This window comes from Plutella xylostella, chromosome 11, assembly GCF_932276165.1.
Source record: "Plutella xylostella chromosome 11, ilPluXylo3.1, whole genome shotgun sequence".
Classification (NCBI taxonomy): domain Eukaryota; kingdom Metazoa; phylum Arthropoda; class Insecta; order Lepidoptera; family Plutellidae; genus Plutella; species Plutella xylostella.
The window spans coordinates 1,895,745-1,920,526 of record NC_063991.1 but is presented as its reverse complement, the minus strand read 5'-3'; the positions used below and the strand labels follow the sequence as shown (position 1 = coordinate 1,920,526).

General features: G+C 39.0%; 2 protein-coding genes across 2 annotated transcripts in view; both read left to right on the top strand.

Moving 5' to 3' along the window:
* The first annotated feature begins 4,845 nt into the window (after positions 1-4,845).
* On the top strand, positions 4,846-12,440 carry LOC105380845 (cholesterol 7-desaturase nvd). Its single transcript, XM_048624061.1, has 9 exons — positions 4,846-4,935; positions 7,341-7,639; positions 7,946-8,129; positions 9,071-9,253; positions 9,469-9,641; positions 9,953-10,058; positions 10,348-10,469; positions 11,052-11,222; positions 11,599-12,440. Exons 2-9 carry the CDS (start codon positions 7,343-7,345, stop codon positions 11,770-11,772), a joined length of 1,410 nt encoding a protein of 469 aa, XP_048480018.1. The 5' UTR covers positions 4,846-4,935; positions 7,341-7,342; the 3' UTR covers positions 11,773-12,440.
* A 7,415-nt stretch (positions 12,441-19,855) lies between these two features.
* LOC105380894 overlaps positions 19,856-24,782 on the top strand; it is a 66,685-nt gene continuing 61,758 nt past the window's right edge. Inside the window, 3 exon segments of the mRNA XM_048624283.1 lie at positions 19,856-20,339; positions 23,664-23,798; positions 24,088-24,220. Coding sequence (XP_048480240.1) covers positions 20,037-20,339; positions 23,664-23,798; positions 24,088-24,220 — 571 coding nt within the window. The 5' untranslated portion in view covers positions 19,856-20,036.

Here is a 24,782-nt window from a genome sequence, read left to right as displayed (position 1 = left end):
ATACGAAGTTATGTTTAGGAATTCAATACTATTTTAATTTGAAAATAGTTGTCTAAATAATTTCGCGATAGAGGCAATCAAATGTCCTCCGTAAGGAGTTCATTGGTTTTAGATCTTAAGTTAATAACTATTTATTTATTTTAACACTTTATTGTACACAGAAACATAATACATAACAATTGAAAAAGTAATATACATAACACAGTAAAAGCTTACAATGGCGGGCTTATTGCCAAAAAGCAATTTCTTCCAGCCAACCTTTACTAACCAAATACTAGGGTTCATTAATCTGTTAAGGTCTGATAGTTTGACGAAAACTATAACAGTTTACGTTTTCTCGCATACTAAGTGGTGCCTCTAGCGGAAACTATCATGAAACTTTTGACATATAATGTATGCAGATGACAGGAGAAAACGTATTTTTTTTTAGTTTTCAAAAATAGCAAATCCCGTACTATGGAGCTTCCACTATGTTATTGTATTTTAGACGTTTCCTTATGTCTGGTACTCGTAAGTAAAGTTGGTTTTCCTTTGCAGTCATCAAATATGTATGGGATTTGGATTGTCAAAAAACCAATAATATAATGGACAGAGTATAATAACCTATATATATAGTATAATATCCTATATTTTAAAAAGTATCCATCCATACTAAATCAAAGATGGCAGAACGCCCAACGGCTATTCGAGCAGCAAATATTCCAAATTCAAAACAGTATTTAAATCTGTCTCCCGCCGCCGCCGTGACGCACGTCCGTCATACATATTGTATTGGGGCGATTGCATTATTAATTCCATCTTTGATTCTTCTTAGCGCGTTCGATAACTTGTAGTGGACCAACAGATATCAAAAAACAAAAAAAAACAAACACTCACACCTTGTACTAATGTAGTCCCTCGCGGGGTAGGCAGAGGTGCATTGCTGCACACACTTTTCGCCAGTGTAACTTATATCAGTCATTTTTATTAGGGTTCCGTAGCCAAAATGGCAAAAACGGAACCCTTATAGTTTCGTCATGTCCGTCTGTCCGTCTGTCCGTCTGTCCGTCTGTCACAGCCGATTTACTCGGAAACTATAAGTACTACAGTGATGAAATTTGATGGGAATATGTGTTGTATGAACCGCTACAAAAATATGACACTAAATAGTAAAAAAAAGAATTGGGGGTGGGGCCCCCCATACATGTAACTGAGGGATGAAATTTTTTTTTTCGATGTTCATACCCGTGTGGGGTATCAATGGAAAGGTCTTTTAAAATGATATAAAGTTTTCTAAAAAACATTTTTCTTAAAGTGAACGGTTTTTGAGATATCAGCTCTCAAAGTCGTAAAAAGTATGTCCCCCCCCCTCTATTTTTATAACTACGGGGTATAAAATTCTAAAAAAAATAGAGGTGATGCATGCTAATTAACTCTTTCAACGATTTTTGGTTTGATCAAAGTATCTCTTATAGTTTTTGAGATAGGTTGATTTAACTGTAATTTTGATTTGCTGCTACGGAACCCTTTGTGCGCGAGCCCGACTCGCACTTGGCCGGTTTTTAATTTTATAGAATTTTGCTATAGTCTAATATTAAGCCGAAATTAAGGGGGTGACTCAGGGGGTCGTAACAAATAAATAAATAATGTACAAAGGCCTTAATGCTAAAATATATTCTATGAGTCAAAAACTGTACTAGCATTTATTAGTTTTTTTTAGCTTCTTCATAGAAACTGTCTTGGTCACTTGACTTTTTACTATTCTACTTAAGTGTTTTTTTTTTGTCCAAATTTCCAAAAGGTTTAAAACTAAAGTTGTTTAGAGGGATCCCTTGAATCACCTTTTACTTCTATACCACTTTTGCAAAACACAAACAGACCCTAGGTAACCAAGAGTTCGTAGCATTTTGTGCTACGAATCCGTAGCGCTCACGCGTTGAATTCTTTTGTACGCAGCTTATTTAAGCTGCCAGCCGAAATCATGAAAATACTTTTTTATTATTTCTCAACACTTTTTGCTTAATCAATACTGCAAGTTCTTATAAATGCTTGAAATTAAATGTACACAAAAATGGCATAACCAAAAAAAAAAAATTTTTTTTTAAAATTACTTCTAAATAATTAAATAATTATGTCTATTTCAGAAGGCGTATTTATCAAATTTTATCTATGAAAAATATGATTGCACTTGTATCCTTTATTTCTTGTAAGTATCTTATTAAAAAAGAAACCCCCCGTTGCAAAAAAATATTAAAATGTATAAGTTTCTGAACGGCCCACAGCCCGCTGTCGTCATCTCAAACTACCTAAAAACTAACATTCATTTTAACGGTTATATTCGAACGAACGCTGAAAATTTCATGAACATTAGAATGCGTTTAGCATTACAGTTGTAAAAGGGCTTTATCTCGAAATAGATTCTCTTAAGCCACGTTTCTAACTTGACTAGTTGTCTATATAAACCAGAACTTAAGCCGTACTCAGCCACAATCCCGCCAATCGCAGCGCTGGGCTCTAAACTTAAGTTCCGTGTAAATTTCCGTTTTCACGTATGAAACTGGCCGTAAGTATCTGAATCGCAATAAGACCTATTTCTAGGTTTCTCAGAATTTCAGTGAACTGTGAAATGATGCATCGCGTTTAGCAATTCATGTCACTTCAGTGCCTGTGGCGACGAGACGACCTACTTTATACCATATATATATATACCTATACTACCATTTACTTCCATATACTACATACCATACAACCATATACTACCTACATTACCATATTACCTATGCTCATTACTCTTACCTAACCTTTTCTTGAGGGATGGAAAATTTTGTATACTTACGTTACAGGTTGCGAGCCGTATCGTCGTTTTTGAGCATACAAAGTAGTACACATCTAGAATCTACATGTATGCTAGCTTTATTTTATTTTATTTTATTTTAAATTGCATGGAAAACCAACAGCTTTATACTAATAGCAAGTTAACCTTATTTAAACAGAAATAGACAAAAAGCTAATTATAGGTTTTCGCATATGGAGATGATATAACAATAACAACACATACTCACCTAATAATAAATTCTACTTAGATCATACTTATGCTACTTACTTATTTGGTATCTATTTCATACTAAAGTTAGTTATAATATGATTTCTAATAGAACATAAGCTGCTGCTAAAGAGGTCCACACTATTACTATTACACATCTGGTTAAAAGTATTACTAGCTCTTACTAAATATGAATTTTGTCTATAGTTGCTGTTACATTGAGGAATGCTAAGAAGCGGTCTGTTACGCGTTCTTCGCCACGGAACTCTTAAACCAAGTTTGCCTAGCAGATCCGGACAGTCAACGTGACCTCGAAATATTTTAATTAAATAAATTATATCGCTGATATCCCTTCTTGATGTTTTCCTTCGCCGTAAGAGTACGTGGTATAATTCTACATACTAAAATTACTATTTCCCAAGAATTCATTGGTACATGGCAGGATTTGAACCAAAGGCTTCTCGAATGAGAGCCGAAATCTTTGCACCGATCACAGGATTTGAACATATGTTTGTGTAGATTCGAAAATAGTATCAAATCCTGTGATCACTGCACTTATACCACGTCGCCAAAGAAATAAATACTCTTTACTAACGTAAAAATCATCCGTAAATGTAAAAAGCCCATAATCGTCCACTGCTGAACATAGGCATTTCCCACAAAGCGCCACTACACTTTGTCCTCGGGATTCCTTAAACAACAACCAACAACAAAAATACTATGCGATTTCGTCCCCCAATGATTGTCAAGTAGACAGAGTTTTTCTTAACCGATCGAGCAGTGTAAATCGACTCAATTTTGTATGGCGCGGAGGTCTAGGGCTACGCTAGGTGGCAACTCTCCCGCGTCATTAAAAATTCGCGTTTACTCGCCATTACTTACTCAAACGGTTGGTAAGTCTAGTCAGAGGCCTTCGGGCAGCTTGAAAACATCTGACAGTCGGGTTGCCCACTTACCCGACAATTCTCTCAGCACAAGCTTGCTTGTGTTGGGGTCCACCAACCCGCACTGGGCTAGCGTGGTGGACTAGGTCTAAACCTTTCCTTCGATGATTAAAATTAACCGATAGGTACCTCGTGATACATGTGCCTATTCAAAACTCGTTTATAACATAACATCCACAAATATTTTCCATATCTTCACATACAACTGCGTCAGTATTCGCTTTCCCATATATTGCTCAGAAAAAAAACAATGCACATACAAAAATGAGCGTTACGGCAGTTTTCTTAAGATACAATTTAGTTATTACGCTTTAGTATAGTTTTAAATTTCAAATCATTTTAGCTGGAAACTTAGATTAACAATAATAGAAGAAGATGGTGTGTCACATACAAAAACAAATAAAAAACCTGTCTGCATTTAGTTTACCGTAAAACCGTTTTAAGTTCGACCTAATGGCAAATATTGTACCAATGAATAAGGTCTAAAATCTACTTACCGAACTAGTCCTAATCCTAACTATATTAATATTATAAATGCGAAAGTAACTGTGTCTGTCTGTCTGTTACTCTTTCACGCCAAAACTACTAAACGGATTTGAATGAAATTTGGTATACATATGGTCTAGAAACTGAGAAAGAACATAGGCTACTTTTATCCCGGAATTCCTACGGGAAAACTTTTTAAGGCGAAGCGAAGCTGGCGGGAACAGCTAGTTTAAAATAAGTTCTCAGTGGTTGATGTGGGGTAGTATTTGTCGGGACGTTTCCACTGACACTCCATCTTGTCCGTATATTTTTAGTCTAAGCTGGAATCCCATGCAGATATTCGTTGTTCCATGGTATATAAAGTCGGTATACAATAACGTATTGCCAGTGTCTCTCTGGCCGCAACCATAAAAACAACAGAATTAAATTAAGGTTTTTTCAAAGAAATGGATCCAAATTGAAATGCTGAAATTATACAAGGCGGTAAGATTTTTTCCTGTTATAGTTTGGCACTTATACAGGCTGTTGCAAAAAGGGCATACTAAGCCGAAACCTACATGTGCAGCATGGTATATCTAAGCCCGAAACTGAAATCAGAATATACCCTTTTTTGCAACACCCTGAAGGCATAAGCTGTAGGTACCTACTTAAGAAACGAGACTAAAATTTAGTTGTAAAATCATTCAGTCCACTTCTCGGTGTCGTACTTATATCGGACCAACCTGATTTCCATAAATCTATGTATGTAAAAGTGTACGCTCTTGTGTGAATTTCTATACAATGAATACTGAATGCGATGCGTCCGTTGCGTACGGTGCCGAAAGGTGGAAGCTTACCTTTAGGGCGAATCCTCATTGGTTCGTTTCGTTGCGTGGTGTCGTCGAAGACGCGACGCTACGCAGCGTAACACACCAATGGGGCCTAAACCTTAGGTTTCGTTCACACAAACGCGTTGGAAATAGAACCAAACAAACAATACCAACCTAACTATATTCTTCTAAGGTTGTCAAGAAAAAAATCGCTTTTAGTGATGAGACCGCCATTTTTGAATCTCTGTGTTTGCAAAAACTTTGTAACATCTTATTGTTGACATTCTTGTGTTTGTAAAATTAAAGAATACTCTATCTATCTATCTACTGGGCATTTCCTGAACCCTGAAAAGCCGAAAGTAAAAAGCCGTTTTTCAAAGTGTGATTTTTAATTCACCCTGAATATTTATGTATATACCTCTCGAAACTAACTAAGTAATTACAGTATATCTTCATCATCATCAGCCAACAATGTCTCACTGCAGGATATTTTAGCCTATGTACTCGTATACCATTTTAATTTTTTTAATAAATAAATCTATCTATCTATGTATTTGTGTAGATATATCAGCTGTCCGATACCCATAACACAGGTTCTGCCTAGCTTGGGGTCGGATGGCCGTGTGTGAGATGTCCCCACATATTTATTATTTTATTTATTTAACTACCAATACCAGATAGGTACTTACATAATATTTTACTGTCTTTCTGTCTCCTAGAATGGACTAATGAAATCGGAATCGCATCCCAATTCTAATTCATTTCGTGTTAGGCCTACCGCACACAATTCTATTCTCAGTAGAAGTGTCAGTACCTGCACCTGGCTCCCTCGAATGGAACCTTTGTGCATATCCCCCAGGTCTAAACTGCCTTCCTAAGCGTGGACCATTTCCCACCAAGCTGGTCCACTGCGGGTTGGTGGGTTCACATATCTAGATGTGCTAAATCTAGATATGCAGGTTTCCTCACGATGTTTTCCTTCGCCGTACCGCACACAATATTGACAGTTATTCTCATTTTGACAGTAATAATATTGCGTGTATATACGGACTGTAAGTATATAGTATTGTATACGAACCGTATTGTGGTACCTATTGATTCGAATGGTCTCTTATGTATTATTGTATTTTATTACTAATATTGAATTCAGTAAGCGGTTAGCCTAATGATTAGAAATTAATATCAGTCAGGTATTACAGTTAAGTGTGTCTGACGTTGCATATTTTAGCAAGCATGTAGGTATAATAATAGCAATTAAAGATTTACTACGATTCTAGATAAGCACGAAATGCCTAAGTTTGAATTTAGGTATGGCTGTAGTAAACAACAAAGACCTAACCTAGATTTGTCGTGTGTCCAGTAAGCGAAATATCTTAATTGGACTTTTAAACTTTATAAGTACTTAGTCACTTTGTATAAATTTAAATAACTACCTAGTTGTAGGCGTAAAGTGTTTTCATAGTTTTTGTAGGGCGCACGCGCCAAATTTTAACATCATCTATATCAGGTACCTACTTCCGTATTTTTATATATCTAAGGGGTGAATTTTATCAGTGATGAACCCAGTGACGGTCGATACATCCATAATAGTGCGTGGAACCTTTCATCATTAGCTAACAATCTCACAATTTGGACATATGTAGGTATACTTCTCTCAAGGAACGAGTAAACATTCTGTCCTTCCTCACCTATTCCTCATCAGCCTACGGCCGCTATACGTGTTTGTTAGCGTCGTCGATAAACTCTTTTTATCCGCATTCCACAGCGCCGTATTTATGGTTAATCGCGATATAGCGTCGATAAAGAATCCATGTAGCGGCAGCTGGCGCATCACGCACCACGTATAGAATGGAGATAGAGCCAGGCTTCGTGGTCTCCACTTGAGACCTCTTCTAGGTACTTACATCAACAAGTTTCGGTTCTTCGGCAGATATGACTGCTCAGTCACTACTGAAAATTTATGTCTATTTTCTTAGTTCCGCTACTTGACACTAGATGGCAACTAAGTAAATGCTGCAAGTTTGTTTCATAGGTTATTAAATTTTTTTGTAATTAAATTTTATTTTCTTATTTTTCCAGGCATGAAAAACGCTACGTGGCCATGCAGACACAAAGTTCCGTATCCAGCTATGCAGACCCACAGACCGAAGACCCCACAAACCAACTACCCCCCAAACTCACAATGCCAAGATTTTTTGTACAATTCGGAACGAAAAACTGAAATTTTACTCTTTTATTGCCGTCTGACTTTCGCGGCTTTTCGATCAGCGGTCGAGTTGTGCTATGAATATAGCAATTATATTACGTTAACTGTGATTTTAGTTTTAGTTGTATTCGTTTTGTACAAATCTTATTGGTGCCCAGTGTTGTATGTAAAGGTAAGATTTACATACTTATTTAATTACTTATGTTCTTTTACTATTATTTATCTTATCTACAATCTACAATAAGGATCTTAATGTGAAGAGCAATTATAATTAATCTTCATCACGACCCATTACGTCCCCACCCCACTGCTGGGGCACGGGCCTCCTTCCAATGAAGGAAGGGCTTTAGGCCTAGTCCACCACGCTGGCCTAGTGCGGGTTGGTGGTGGGTGGCTTTGACATGTCTTTAGCTAATTATAATCTTCTAACAAGGAAATCTTCCACTTCCACTCCTGTAACCCATCCGCTCATTCCCAGGAGCTGTCAGACCTAGGCTTCGAGTACGTCCCAGCCGGCCCGGACCGCAACACACGGATCACCCGGGCTCAGAACGCCCGCAGACTCGGCAGTAAGCTTCCCCCCGCGTACCCTAACGGCTGGTTCGCTGTGGTCGAGAGCTCGGAGCTGAGGGTTGGGGACGTCAAGCCGGTTGAGGTTTTGGGTGAGTTTTTACGTACGATTGTAGGCCATCAATAATTGGAACCATCATTGACTCATATATTACTAGCGTAAGGACAGGGCCAACCGCTCTAGAAAATGACACCCTCGCGTAAAATCTAAAATCCCTAGGCCGTAAAATCTCATAAATCTGTCATAATTTGTATGAATTAGGGCCAACGCGCAGGTGTCATTTTCTTTTGACAAAACGTACTGACGGGCGTATCCTTCCTTTTGAAATCATTGGGATCCATTAAGAGAATCCACAATACTCTCAGCTTTTGACCGGTACGTACACGGTAGAGTGCGACAAACTTATCTGTTCCGGTGACAGTTTACTAAATTGGTCCATATCTCATTATTTACTAATAAATTATATATTGATATAGATTAGATGGGTTTATTAAAACCGCAAGGGTAAATTACCATTACGGGAAAACTTAACATCTTAAAGAATTAAGAAATATTAGACATTTACGTGAGCTCTCACCGGAACAGATAAGTTTGTGACACTATACGTACGGTAAATAAGTAAATTTGTCAAATCTGACATAATATGTAAGATCCTGAAAGATGTTTGTTTTTGGCTGAAGGATTGTTAATTGCTAATGTGTCAGTGGTGATAACGCAACAGTGGATTCCGTCATTCGGAAAGACTGCTTATTAGATAATACCTACAATATCGACTACACTAGTACTTGATGATAATCAGTTAAGGTAAGCGTCCACCTTTCGGCTATTACTCAACGGACGCATCACATCTATTCTTGGTAGGTACCTACTTATAGTAAGTCACACAAGTTCGTCCACTTCATCGGCATTGCGGACGCCGTCTTTCCATAGATTTATGAGGATCCATTAAGTCCGTTGCGTAGGCACGATAGCGATCGGTGGACGCTTACCTCGATACGTACGATACCTTTAACCAAATGTATCCACTTCCAGGTTTGAACCTCTGCGTGTACCGCGGCGACAGTGGCGCCCCCCACGTGGTGGACGCGTACTGCCCGCACCTCGGAGCCCACCTCGGTGGCGGCAGCGTCAGCGGGGACTGCGTGCAGTGTCCCTTCCATAAGTGGAGCTTTGATGCGACGGGGCGGTGTAACAGGGTGCCGGGGCAGGAGACTGGTGAGGGTTTTTTGGTTTTTAGTTGAAGAATTTGCGCTTTTGTGTATGGCTAATAGGAGGTTTTTCTTGTTCATTCTTAAAGATATCCGTTGTTGTATTCTACTTTAACCTTGCGTGCTTGATTCCAAGAAACAAAGAAAGGTGCATAAACTAGCCCGCAGATCCATGTAGATTAAATCTTTTGCTTCAATCTAAAGGTTCTTTTCTTCCCATAGCGCCCCGAGGAGTATCAATAAAGACATGGGAAACAGCGGAAGTGGACGGGGCCATCTGGATATGGCACGATGCGGACGACAACCCACCGAAATGGACCATAGACAATGCGCCCGAGCTCCAACAATGGGGGTATAGGGGGCGCAATGAATTCGTCGTCAGCTCACATATTCAGGTAAAAACCATTCTTTTTATGTTCTACGCCATCTAGTGCGGAGTAGCGGAACTAATGTTTAGACGCCATCTATTGTGGAGTAGTAAAACTAATGATTTCACGCCATCTAGTGTGGCATATTGGAACTAATAATTTTAGCTACGCCACCTAGTGCGGTGAAACGGAACTAATAACTTTCGAAGCTAGTGTAGGTACTTTTGTCAAACTATGGCTACTCGATACTAGATGGCGTGGCTTGAATTTTTTTGTTCATTGCGAACCTAACTATGAATAAAATTATATTTACCTACTTATTATGTGCATATTTACAGGATATTCCTGAAAATGGCGCTGATGTTGCGCATCTGAATGCGGTGCATTCTCCATCGCTACTGACGAATTTAGGGGAGCGGTATCCCTTTCTGCTAAATTTTGTAGGTGGGTGATAGTACTTATTTTATAGAACACCTTTACGCCCTTTTTATGCAACGCAACGTAGGTAAGGTAGTCAGTCAGTCAACGATCAAAGACGATCCAGCGAAAGGCGAGAATCCTGTATTAATTAAATTATGATGTTGAAATATTGTCTTAAGAACCCACTAGTATATATATGTAAAATCATGTAGCAATTTCGTATGCAAGGACTGCAAGTTATATGTTTATTCGTAAGTACCTATATATTTTTTCCACTGTACTTAAAAAACTAATAAAATATGCTTTTGCCCAGGTCAGCACACGTGGTCTGCGCAGTGGACGAAGGGCGAGGACCACACGGCCACCATGACCCTGTCTCACAACTACACGTTCGGGAAATTCTCAGTTTTCCGCATCGATGCACTCGCTACACAGGTGACTATTTTCATTATGGCTATGAAAGGTTTTAAAGGAACGCCAAAAATTATTTTTAGTGAGCTGGTCATATCCGCCGAAGAACCGATAACCGTTGGGGTAGACGAGTTCTCAAGTGGAGACCACGAACAGGCAAACGCAGCGAGGGTTGCCCTCGGTAGTGGCTGGATGAGGAAAGCCGAGTGTTGTGGCTCTCCTTGGGTTATGTAACCTATAGTATAGTACAGTCTTAGAGGAGGTTCATATCCAGCAGTGGACGCTTTACGAGCTTACTACTCGTACGAATTAACTGTGCACCTGGCCAACAAGAACCAAAAAGCTAGTTAATGTGACATCTGCGAGGCAATTCTCGATCACTAGTCTTCAAAGTCTCCTGTCAGTGACGCGATGTAAAGCCTTATAAATAGTACTTACCTAACTAATTTTCAATGAATTCTAACACTAGACTCGAAAGGCGAGTGGTTGAGAATCGGCTTCCTGTTCTTGTCAGTCAGATCATCAGATGCACAGTTAATTCGTACCTACCTGTAGTAGGTACCTATATGTTTGAGTTATTGCGTTTTACAACCTCCTCGTTTCCAGATAGGCCCAGCGCACGTCCGCCTGCTGATCCACACGGCGTTCGGCCCCATCCTGATCTCGCAGTCGGTGACGCCGCTGTCTCCGCTGGAGCAGAAGGTCATCCACCGGTTCTTCTCTCCGGCGTACAACGCGCCGCTGACTGCTGCCTTTGTTAGGGGCGAGAGCTATATGGTAAGGAAAAGATTAGCTGGAGTATGTAGAAGAAACCTTCAGAATAAAAGGGGCACAACTCAAAATTTTAAGAAAACAAAAAATATTATACTTATTTTTATTTCGATGCATACAAAAACAAATCCTTTGTTATGTTTAGAGGATCCTTATTGTAAACGCCTACAAAGCTTCTACACCCAAGCGCAAACACTTTATGATCTACGTGTGGTGATAGGATGTGACTTATATTTGATTCATCTATCTTTCAGGAATGAATCTCAGGATCTATCTGTTTGCCCTGGGATGGTACACATATCTCTGTTACTGACTATACACTTTACAAACACATTTATCAATACCAATTATAAGATTTAAGTTTTATACTTTCTTCACACAGTTCGAGAGAGACGTCGTCATATGGAACAACAAGCGCTTCGTGAGCTCGCCAGCCTACGTGAAGTCTGACAAGACCATCAGAGCCTTCCGCAGCTGGTACTCACAGTTCTATAGCGAAGGCAGTCTGAGCTTCAGAGACGCCTTGAGGAGACACAGGGAGCCTTTGGACTGGTGAAATATGATGATGATGACCTTCGGACCGATTTCGGCCATGGCGACTGCCATTGACTCCTAACTTACTGTCGAAATAAATAATATACTGGTGAAATATATAAAGTTATAGACTCATGTATATGTACTAGCTAGGGACAGGGCCAACCGCTCAAGGAAATGACACCCTCGCGTTGGACCCATTTGGTTGAATAAGAGCCAGCGCGCGGGTGATATTTTCGTTATGCATCCTTCCTATATTCATATAGTATTTTCTTGTGGTTTTTATTTTTGCACTAGAAAGATTATCAGCAATGTAAAGATTCTAAAGAAATTAATAATACTTAATGTAAATTTGTTACTGTAGAATGTAGATAGGCTTTGTATGGTGTCTTTTGTTTGAATAAAGTCAATGGTAAGATATATTTACCAGTGGACTGAGTACCCAATGTTAAAAGTTTTTTAATGTAGATAGTGTTTTACCGAGTTCCTAATTTTGTATTTTAGTTAAGTTACTGTACCTACTGAAATTTACTTAAGTCATTTTTTTTTTATTCTGTTAGATAATAGTTGTATCATTATAATTATTTACTTATACTGATAATGTAGGTAGTTATAGGCGTATATAGTTACTTAAGTACTTCACTTTTGGATGTTGGATACGATATTATTAGTAAAAGTTGTATTAAAATGTGTTTATTGTAATTTTTTTTAACCTTATCTTCCCGATAAAAGTACCTAAGCGTCCTCCTATAGGTATCTTTACGTATCGCACCAAAGATTGTCATTTAAATGTACGGGGAAACGACGTCGAAGTGGATGCACTTGTGTGAATTTCGATACAAAGAATAGGTACAAACCTACTGAATACGATATGCGATGCCGAAAGGTAGACGCTTAGCTTTATGTCCCTTGCATCGCACCAAACCTAGCAATGAACCTGCTGATCTGTCAAATATCATAATTATACTTACTCGGGATATTTTTTTATTCCTAATTACTTAATATCTTATAATGAACTTATATCACGTTCGTAAGGGTGAGGCCCCATTGCTACGCTTAGTCGCCGCGCTGCGTTATTTTCATTATATTTTTCAGGGTCCATAAAATGGGATGCACTACAGCAATGGGGCCTAGCCCTAACACAGCGCAGATATTTCCACGAAATAAATAACATTCAAAACTAAAAGTCACATAACTTTTGAATGGCTAAGCTCGGGTTAACATAACGCACCTTCAGTATAAAAGGGGCTTAACTCTAAATTTAACGATACCGAGTTACAGTCATAGAAAGACCAAAAAAGGTATGCTCTATCCGATGACCACGAAAACAGAGGCATTTTTATGATAGAATGAGAAATCGATACCGCCTCTATTATACGGGGACCTACCGCACCCCCTCTTCGTGTAAGAGTGACGTAACCAGTGATGTGCCAACGGTGATATGGACAGGTCGTCGCAGGTTTTGTTTTATACAGGTTTAAAACCGATTGTTCCTCTTTAGTTCAGTACTTCCATTGTATTGTAATTCACCCTTTAGAAGAAAATAGACTCATATCGTAAAACATCCATCAATCATTAAATTATTTTAGTGTTAAATAGACCTTTTGAGACTTATAGAAATATTATTTTAAAAAAAAACAGAATTAAAAAGGCCTATTGGCCGTCCATTAATCACGTTGGTCCCAAACCTCACCAAATATCACCAGGGGGGAGGGGGGGGTCAAAAAATGAGAAAAACGACCTCACGTGATTAATGGACGGCTCCTAAGTATAAAATAGTCTTTTTAAAAGTATTGAGTTCAGAACAATAAAGGCGGCTTTTTTGGCATAAGATTTGATGGAAAAATGGAACGCAACTCATCATGAAACGTCAACAAAACGTCAACGTCAATGAGCTGTCATGTCAATGTCAGCTGTCACGTCAATGTCACTACTGTCACTCTTGATTTTTTCTCTGCGTCAAGTAATGGTCGTAATAAATAACCTATTAAAAGTTTAATTGAGTTTTCTCTGTATTTACCACAGTAAATTAATAAATAATAGTTGCATTAAATTCCAACATGGTAGCAGAGCGTGGTTCTTAACAAATTTCAGGTATTAAGTGCGTGATTGCAAAAATATCACGAGATAACATTATTGTCCGCCGGCCGGCACAACTTGATTGCCGAAATTTCAGCAAACAGGACATTTAAGTTATTTGTTGTAATACAATCAAGACATGTCGTCAAATGCAAGTGCATTCAGCATCGACAAATTAATTGGCCGTGACAACTACTCGACCTGGAAGTTTGCAGTACAAACATATTTAGAGCATGAAGAGCTCTGGGAGTGTGTTGAAGGAACCAACGTTGACCAGAAGAAGGACAAAAAGGCAAAGTCGAAGATAATCCTGCTAGTTGACCCGATAAATTATGTTCACATCGAGGAATGCACCACTTCTAAAGAGGTATGGCTCAATTTGCAACAAGCTTTTAGCGACTCAGGTCTTACACGAAAGGTTGGCTTACTAAAATCTCTGATAACAACCACTTTAGATAGCAGTTCAAGTGTTGAGGACTACGTAAATAAAATTATGTCCACTGCACACAAGCTCCGTAACATTAACTTCAAAGTGGATGATGAATGGCTGGGTACATTGTTACTAGCTGGGCTGCCGGAGTCATATAAACCTATGCTCATGGCATTAGAAAGCTCGGGCACTTCCATAACAGCAGACTTGGTCAAAACTAAGATTTTACAGGATGTAAACATTAAGCCGACTGAGAATTCAGCACTCATTGTACATAAATATGGAGAAAATTCTAGAGGAAAATCAAAAGGTCCCCGCTGTTTTAATTGCAACAAATATGGTCACTATAGCAAGTTTTGTAGAAATAAGAACAAAAAGAATGGTAATCAAAATACTAATACCAGTTTTGTAGCTGCTTTTTCAGCTGTTTCAGTTAACGATGAAAACAACTGGTATATTGATTCTGGAGCATCTGCACATATGTCTAGACATCGAGTGTGGCTGGAAAATGAGACGGCACCCAAGGTACCCCATGTGCGAGTGGCAGATGATAAGGTGCTAAAAGTTATATCAACTGGGAACATTATCATAGGGGTGAAGGGCCCAAACAGTTCGCTCAACAACATACAGGTAAAAGATGTTCTTTATGTACCGGACTTAGCTACAAACTTGCTATCTGTCAGTAAAATTATTGAAAGTGGCTGTACTGTCAAGTTTAATAAGAAAGGCTGTATTATAAGGAATAGCAATGGTGAGATTGCAGCAACAGCTGATCGTGTAAATGGCACATATCGACTTAACACCAATCTACACCAAGCCCTATCATCAGTAACTTCAAAAGGGGACAGTAACTTCTTGTGGCACCAAAGAATGGGCCACATTAATTACAATGACCTAGATAAATTACAGATCTGTGCCGAGGGTATGAAATTATCCACACAGAAAGAAGACGCAGCATGCACTTCCTGTCTGGAAGGGAAACAGACCAGACAACCGTTCAACCATGGGGGCTCCCGGGCATCTGAACTGCTAGAGCTAGTCCACTCAGACGTATGTGGACCGATGGAGAACAAGTCTATTGGAGGTTCCAGGTATTTTCTCACCTTTATAGATGATTATTCCAGAAAAGTGTATGTATACATGTTGACCCACAAAAGTGAAGCCTTAGAAAAGTTCAAGGAATTTAAAAATCAGGTGGAAAATGAGTTAAACAGAAAGATAAAGATTCTTCGGTCTGATAATGGTAAAGAATATGTTAACCACAGTTTCCATAATTTTCTGAGATCTGCAGGTATTATTCATCAAACTTCAAACCCATACACTCCGGAGCAGAATGGGCTAGCAGAAAGAATGAACCGTACACTTGTAGAAAAGGCTAAATGTATGATTTTTAATGCATGTTTACAGAAAGAATACTGGGCAGAAGCCATATCGACTGCTGCATACATTGTAAATCGCTCTCCCTGTCGGGGGCTGTCGTCAGATGCCACTCCATATGAGGTATGGACCGGATCAAAGCCCAACATCAGTCACATGAAGGTATTTGGCTGTCGAGCTATGGTACATGTACCCAAGGAAAGGAGGCAGAAATGGGACCCCAAATCACGTGAGTTAATTTTTGTTGGGTACAGTGATACTACAAAAGGCTACAGGTTCATAGACCCGAAAAAGAAGCGCGTCATAATGAGCAGAGACGTTGTATTTCTAGAAGATACGGTCCAACAGACGAAAATCTCCATAGAAACAGACAACGTGAAAGATAAAACATGCACTAATGAAAGATATCAGTCAAATACAACTTGTACACCGAGTAAACCAGCTGCAGTTGAAATTGTACATACCCATGATGATAATAGAGCCCCATTAAATGTTTCAGTCGCAGATACAACTATAGAAGTTTCTAGTTCATCAGATGAATTCGAAGACACAGACTATGTACCAAGCAGACCATTGTCACCATCAACAAATGTCACAGTAAGAACACGGAGACAGTTAAGAGAACAAGCTGATCAATCAGATCCTGTGTCATACATGTGCTTAAGCAATGAATCCGCAATGAGTGTGCTGGACTGTGATCCTCAGAGTACTGAAGAAGCATTGAAAAGTGAACTAGCTCAGAAATGGAGAGATGCCATGGATGTAGAATATGAGTCACTGTTAGAGAATGATACTTGGATTCTCACTGACTTGCCTAAAGGAAAGAGAGCCATACCCTGCAAGTGGGTGTATAAAACTAAGAGAAATGAAAATGGAGAGATTGCAAAATATAAAGCCAGGCTAGTAATAAAAGGGTATAAGCAAAGAAAAGATATAGATTATCAAGAAGTATTTGCCCCCGTGGTCCGGTACACTTCCCTCAGATGTCTAGTAGCTACAGCAGCTAAGTATGATCTCAAAATTCATCAAATGGATGCCATTTCAGCATTTTTGCAAGGAGATGTAGAGGAGGAACTTTACATGACCCAGCCACCCTTGTATGAGAAGGACAGCAAGAGTGTATGCCACCTTAAAAAATCCATCTATGGTCTGAAACAAGCGAGCCGACAGTGGAATATAAAATTGAATGCTGCACTTCAAGATATTGGCTTGTCACGGAGTAGAGTTGATCCCTGCATATATTATTGCATAAACGAGAACGATATACTGTTCATTACATTGTATGTCGATGATTTATTGTTCTTTTACAGCAGAGAAGGAACTGTAAATACTGTAAAAGAAAAATTAACTCAAAAATTCAAAATGAAAGATCTAGGAGAAGCCAGATTTTGTATTGGTTTGAAAATAACAAGAAAAGAAGATGAAATTTCATTAGATCAGTCGTTGTACATTGAGAAAATATTACAACGCTTTGGAATGGCAGAAAGCAAAGCAGTCAACACACCTTGTGATGTCAGCATGAAGTTGATACCGGCCAAGAGTGATGATGAAGTCAGGACTGACATACCATATCATGAAGCAGTTGGATGTCTTTTATATCTGTCTCAAGGTACACGACCAGATATAACATATGCAGTGAATATGTTAAGCCGCTTCAATAGCAAGCCCACTAAAGAACACTGGATAGCATTAAAAAGAGTGCTCAGATACCTAAAAGGAACATCAAACATGAAACTAACATACAAGAAGAATGAAGAAAATGTTGTTGGTTACTGTGATGCAGACTGGGCATCGAATATAGAAGACCGGCGTTCGTGCACCGGTCATGTTTTTCTGTTTCAGGGAGCTGCTATAAGTTGGGCTTCAAAAAGGCAGTTGACCGTGGCCCTATCGTCCACAGAGGCTGAATACATGTCTCTAACTTCTGCAGTACAAGAGGCACTGTGGCTCGGCCAGTTACACCGTGAGCTCTGGTCTGAACAAACGGACCAGCCATTTATCATGTATTGTGATAATCAAAGTACAATTAAGCTTTCAGGTAGTGATGTTTACCATGCCCGCAGTAAACATATTGACGTGAGGTACCACTTCATCCGAGAGAAGGTATCCAGTCGGAAGATCGAAGTCCACTACAAAAGTACTGATGAGATGGCTGCTGACGTCCTCACAAAAGGACTTCACCGAACCAAGCATGAGTTTTGCTGTAAAGCCATGGGTTTGCGTTCAGGAGAGGATGATGGAAAAATGGAACGCAACTCATCATGAAACGTCAACAAAACGTCAACGTCAATGAGCTGTCATGTCAATGTCAGCTGTCACGTCAATGTCACTACTGTCACTCTTGATTTTTTCTCTGCGTCAAGTAATGGTCGTAATAAATAACCTATTAAAAGTTTAATTGAGTTTTCTCTGTATTTACCACAGTAAATTAATAAATAATAGTTGCATTAAATTCCAACAAGATTTATTTGCCTAATCTCGTATTGCATAGTAACGATTGGTCAAAGTCTCGTTACGCCGAAAATCGTATGGCATAAATCTCGTTTAGTAAAAAGTTATTTCGCATAACATTGTTTAGCCTAATAATGGTATGGTCAAATCTTGAATAGCCTAATAATGCTATGGCATAGGTTTATACAAAGTAATAATATTCGTTTGGCTTTAACTTTGACGGAGCGTCTCCCTACATAGCGCAAACTGGTGCCTTGTATTGTTTCCGCTGTTTGGAAAACGCTCCGCTCCGCTACGCTGCGCTCCGCTTTGGTTATGATGAACATGTGCACCTAACACGCTCCTCCTCGCTTTGCTCGTCGTCGCACCTATTTTTAGGTTTCGATCTCATGGGGTTTGTAATAATTATATTGGTCGTTAACTTTAGATTTTTTGATCATACAATATCGTGATTTTCGGGATGTAGGAGAAAAATACCACAATTTGTACATTTACTACATACTTAATATATTATTTATTAAGATAACATTACGAGAAACAAGATTATACATAGGTATAGACGAACATAAATTTGAGCAAACGAAACTTAGGTGTTTAAAGATTGTGCCTAAAGAGTTTTAGACGAAACGAGCCTTATGCCACATAAGTCTTGGCAAAGTGATAGTTCGGCCAAAAAAGTTTAGACCATACGAGTTATGCGAAATGAGTTTTGGTCAATAAAGATTATGCGAGATGAGCGGAACCCAATAAAGGCTTAAGTAATACTAGGTTTTGGTTAAAAATCATAAAATAATATTTATAGTACAAGAGCTTTACGTCTATTGTATTAACAAAAAATAGACATCCCAGGCTTCGTGAATAAAATATAACATTGTCCCATTTTCACCCTTTATTAGTTAAATCAATACTATCAAAGTTGAAAATGAAAATTTCCGGATCGTTTTTTGCGATTTGCCAACAATTTAGTTTTTTGAATTACGCCTCTATTATCCTGAGGGTGCGATAACCTATCCTATATATTTCCCAATAAACAAAAAATCCGTTTGGGACCTATGCTACCACATACTTACACACATGCGGATACACAGACACATTTACCTAACATATAACACCCCTCTTTCATTACATAGGTACATAACATTATTCCATGATTACTTAGCTCGTTTATGATATTTCTTAGCTTCAAATGGACAAGGCCTATAAGTAGTCAATAACCATTTCTTCATTGGAAGGAAACCCGTGCCCCAGGCCCCAGCATGCGTGGGGTTGTGATGATGATAATGATGATAAAATCTTATACAAAAGTAAGTAGGTACCTACTTACTTCTATCTTAAGATATCTTAGAAATTAACTACATAGGTAAGAAGTCACAGTAACTATAAAGTTGTGGCAGTAGCTGCTATTATGTTAGGTCCATACTATTTGTACCCTACAGGGGAGTTTCCGAGGTTATTTTGATTGCTACTCGACACAAGATGGCGCTATATTTAACATCGCCATCTGGTGCTGCTATAGATGTATTACTTTTTTAAAGTTGGTAGAACTTTTCCGTTAGATAGCAGCACTGATAATATTTATAATACTTAAATGTATTTTATCATTATAAGGTATTTAGAAAATATGAAATAATAATAATACTTTTAAAATTTTAGGTAGGCATTAAATTTCTCAAAATAATAACGCGGCATCGTCGTTGTCGCGCGCTTTACTTATAATGCTGCCATAATTGAAAATGAGAAAAAACATTTTGTACACTGGTCATAAATTCCTAAAAATATCGTCGCCATATTGGTATTGTCAAAAAGTTTCGGGACATTTATCGGTGCTGAGGAAAAAATGGTTTTTCATTTAATTTCCTTTGAATTATCGCTTTTAGAGTGATTGGACATCATCTGCAGTGACTTTAGATGATTCGTGCGTTCACTCCGTTTTGTAATTCGGTTGCCAAATGATGTTTTCGACGGAGAAATGTTCGGGTCACAGCAGGTCGGGATCTCCTGATGAAGCGGAGATATTTGCCGGCGGTGGCGAAGGGCTAGGCAAGGACGGGGTGGCGTCCGACGAGGTGGCTTCAGCCGTGGCCGCTGTGTCGGACGACATCGGAGATATCTTGAAAGACGAGCTGGGCGATGCCGACAGAGCGGACCGCATCGGCGCTGAACTGGCGGATCTGAGCGCTGAGCTAGGCATCCTAGCCGGTCTGGACGACGGCCAGCCGCAGGCAGACTTCCCGTCGCTGTTCGAAATAGCGGTAAGTCGATGGAAAAGCTTCATTTTCCTGCCAAAATGGCTGACAATCTTCCATCTCTTTTGCACATGCATCTCGCTGCATTTTGACAGATTCCCACGACTGTCGCGGCGTTTTTCGCAACAAAACACTTTTTATCTATTTCCCCTATTTACTGAGCCATTTACATACGATTTAGAATGCGTGTCGATGACCTCTCACCACTATATTGCGTATTTCCACCTCCACAATAGGCACATGTGACAATTATTTTTAGATTTTCCTCACAAAATTAAACTTGAGAGCTTTGTACAGTAGTTAGCAATTCAATACCCATATCTGGACCAAAGTCTGTATTGTTGTGCCGGGTCAGAGTTGTAAAGCTTATATTCTTGTTGTTATTTGTACAACATGATGTTATGAATGGTTTTTATGAGTATTTGAATACCAAAATTTCCATGTGAGTTTTTTACCATGTAAAAGATACATTGTACATTTAAATCATTGAACTTAAAAAAAGCTTGTTAACAATGTATTTTGAACTTATGTAGATGATAAAAGTAATTAATACTCAATCATTTATTGCATCCATAACTTTTATGGAAGCACAAGAGTTTTCAAATCGAAACCACATACTGACAGACTCAGCGTTAGGTGCCCCGCGAGAGTTGCTCGGACAATCTAGTCAAGTCTGCAGGGAAGCGCTGGATGCAGGCTGCCTCCGATCAAACAAGGTGGAACACATTAGAGGAGGCCTATGTTCAGCAGTGGTCATCCTATGGCTGAGATGATGATGATAAGTTATACATAGGTGTTAAATACATAAACAGCATAATGTAGCAAGGGCGTACCCAGGATTTCCGCTAGGGGGGGGCAGCTCATACCTGTTTCATGATGTTTGGTCGGGTATATTGAAACGAAAAATCGTGATGTTAAAAATGTGATAGAGAACTAATATGAACCATAATTAATAACGTTACGGTTATAATGTTATTTATTTTATGCTTTTTTAAAAAACTATTCGGCTGTACCATTTTAAAACATAGTAAGAACCATTAGACAAAATGTTCAGGAGAGCCAAAAAATGTTTTTGTCCCTTCATTTCAATGTCCTGGTAAAACTATGATACAGTATATCTGAAGTAATCTGAACGAATGTAAGGTTAAAAGAAACTTGGCTTGACATACAATACTATTTCATTTAAATATGACTAATATTGTTGCTGTAATGCACAAAAGAAAACGCAAACTAGGTTTTAAATAGTTTTCTGACCCTAAAACCAAAGCCCTGACTGACCATTTCATAACCTAGTAAGGGCCATTTTTGTGTCATTTTATATTGAAATTACAGTTATTGCGGTGTCGCAATTTTTTTTATATGTTTCGGATCCTTCACGTAATATACACTCACGGGAAATGAAAAAGTTCCACTCACAAAATCCCGACAGCAAATGATCGCAATTTTTTCAAATATTTACTTTAAAATTTGAACAAAATGTTACCTATTTTAGTTTGTAAGATCCTGATGCTCTGTTAAATGTACTTCAATGTTGCAGAAGGCGTCATTAAGCTACCTTTTTCCGTTTAGGAGTAATTTGGTGCTTTTCTCAGTGGAACCTTTTCATTGCCCGTGAGTGTAATTCCAATTTTGCAGCACTTTTATTTAACTATAGTAATAGCTCAAAATACCGCATATTTTTATTTTTTTGTTTCATCTTAATTTAAATAAACTAAATTAAATAGCCATAGTAAGAAGGCTCTGACATGAAAATTATTTATGACTGCCTTAAAGTAGACAATATTTCTTAAATTTTGAGCTAAAAATCTGTTTTCTATGTTTTATAAGTTGAGTTTATTTTGGTTTACTAAGTCTAGTAGAAAGGTTCTGACGAGAAAGGTCTCTATAGCTTTAATAAAGAAGACAACATTTTCTTATATTCTACTTTTAATTCAACTTTCTAGGACTCATTGGTTCAAAGAGACGGGTTCTGAAATATCTGATATTTTGTTCGAAAAAAGTGTAAGTAATAATGTTTGTGCCTTACTAAAATTAAACCTCGATTTGAAAACCTAGTATGAGCCATTGACCATTTTAAAACATAGTAAGTAAAGATTTAAGTGGTTGGTGGCTCTTACTAGGTTTTGAAATGGTTTTTCTGACATTTTTTTGACAGTGTAGACTAGTAGGTTTAGTCAAGGACTTTCGTTTAGTAGGTTTTTTTTCAAACATGGCACTTACTAGGCTAGGTTTTGAAATGGTACAGCCGTATTAAAGAGACACATCGAGATTGTTTACATTTTGTCTCAGAATAGGTTGTATAGAACGTTCTTCGTGGTATTACTATTCAATACAAGCTGTCGCTATTGATCGTATAAATTCATGCTATTTCTATTTACTGGAAAAAGTACTATCGTCCGTAACTACATAGCACTGACTAGGTTTACGAAAATTAACGTTTATTTTATCTTCTAGGGGGGGGCAGCTGCCCCCCCCTGCCCCTACCTGGGTACGCCCTTGTAATGTAGTAATTCTTTATACTCTTTAGTAATGAGACTGTTGTGGACTGGTGCTGGTGGTGAAGCTGCATCAAATTTCCCATTTTTCACCAGTGGTATATTATATAAAACATTAAAGCTGGCCTATTGCCATCATTCATTCAAACCCGAGACCAGAGAACAAAGGATGGTCTGAAAAAATATATCTTGTCTTGGCTGTAACTTAAACCCGAGACCTTTGGGGCATCAGTCATTGTAACTTGGTACTGCTCAGTTTGATTTTTATAATATTTTGTTTATTATTTTGCTATATGAGATTACTGCAGTTACCCTACACCCTGTAGGCCCTACAATATATTCAAGAAATAACTCATACCAGGGCAACAATGTGGGATCATGAATCCCGCCCCACAACATGTATTAATGAGTTCTTTGAAGATTCTGCATAGTAATATCTAGTCAGTCCAAAAAAAAAAAACACGCACACACACCTTGTACTAATGTACTCCCTTGCGGGGTAGGCAGAGGTGCATTGCTGCACCCACTTTTCGCCAGAGTGTTATGTTAGTCCCAATGTAATAGGGGGCGGGCCTATTGCCATTTTACGGGCACATCCAAGACCCGAGAACAAATATCTGTGTTTAAACAAATATCTGCCCCAGCCGGGAATCGAACCCGGGACCTTCGGCTCAGTAGTCAGGGTCACTAACCACTACGCCATTCGGTCGTCAGTCCAGTGGTTCAAATAAAACTCGCCAACCATTGGACTTGTATGGTGTGTGTATGGCACAAAGAATTCAAGAGAATATGACAGAACAGAATAAAATTTAACCCTCTCCCTCCCTCTCCACAGATCGGCCACCGCGGCTCCGGCAGCGTTTCGTCTTCATCATCATCGACCTCGTCATCGGGAGTGCACCGCGCGCGCCGCCCCCCGCGCCCCCTGCGCACTGGGAGACGCAAGCCCATCACCAAGCAGGCCAAGGAGGTAAATACTGTTTACAGAAAAAAAAACCTGTCAGCTACCACATCATCATCATCAGCTAACTGATGGACAATAGCCATACTGCTACCATATTTGTTCAAACATAATACTTCGCCCGGGATCAACCAAACCTGAGGCCTTCGCATAGCAGTCAGGATCACCAACCTTGTAAACACAACCATACTAAATAAATGACTTTCTTTCTTTCTTTTCTTTCAACTACCACATTATCCTTGAACTTATTGTTTAAAGATTGTTGATAAACTAAACAAAAACAACGTTAACCCCTCAGGCGTCGCGTCGTCGCAGCGCGCTCGGCCGCCGCGTCGTGTCCCTGCGTCTGCCTCGACTGGAGCTCGTGTCCGACGCCTCCGATGTGCCGGCTTCGTGCGACTCCGACGACCAGTGGACTGAGCTGGATGATGGTAAGTGGAATAAACTACAGAGTGTATGAGACAACAGGCTGGTGTCCAAAATACCTGGATGATTCTGATGACCAGTGGCCCGAGCTCGATGATGGTGAGTGAATGAAACTACTGAATGAATGAGAGTACTGAGTAAACAAGGCTCTAGCTTGTTTCTGATATGACTTCATGAGACTCTGACAATCTGTGGACCGAGCTAGATGATGGTGAGTGAACGAGGCTACTGAGTGAGTGATACTGCTGGCTGGATACACCCACTGTCTGCAAGTCAAATGACAAGTGACGAAGACGGAACTGGAAGATGTTCTAAAATTACTATTGCAGTTCAATGCATGCTAGTTTACCACTGCATTGGCAGACTGAGTGACGGGTTTCTCACACTGCTCCGCATCACGCTGCATTTTGCGTAAATTGTATGAACAACAACATGTGGATGTATTTTCTGTGTGTTAGATTATGCGTGGTTTCTATAAAAAAAGGAGGTACTAATCAATTTTTGGACCGCATTCACGTGATTTCACGTCACGCGTCTATGCCGAGATAGACTACCATCTAATAAATA

Excerpts from the sequence above, each read along its gene's own strand:
- LOC105380845 (XM_048624061.1), top strand. The coding sequence starts at position 7,343 with ATGAAAAACGCTACGTGGCCATGCAGACACAAAGTTCCGTATCCAGCT. Across the intron at positions 8,130-9,070 it reads CAAGCCGGTTGAGGTTTTGG|GTTTGAACCTCTGCGTGTAC; the intron begins GTGAGTTTTTAC and ends ATCCACTTCCAG. Across the intron at positions 9,642-9,952 it reads TCGTCAGCTCACATATTCAG|GATATTCCTGAAAATGGCGC; the intron begins GTAAAAACCATT and ends GCATATTTACAG.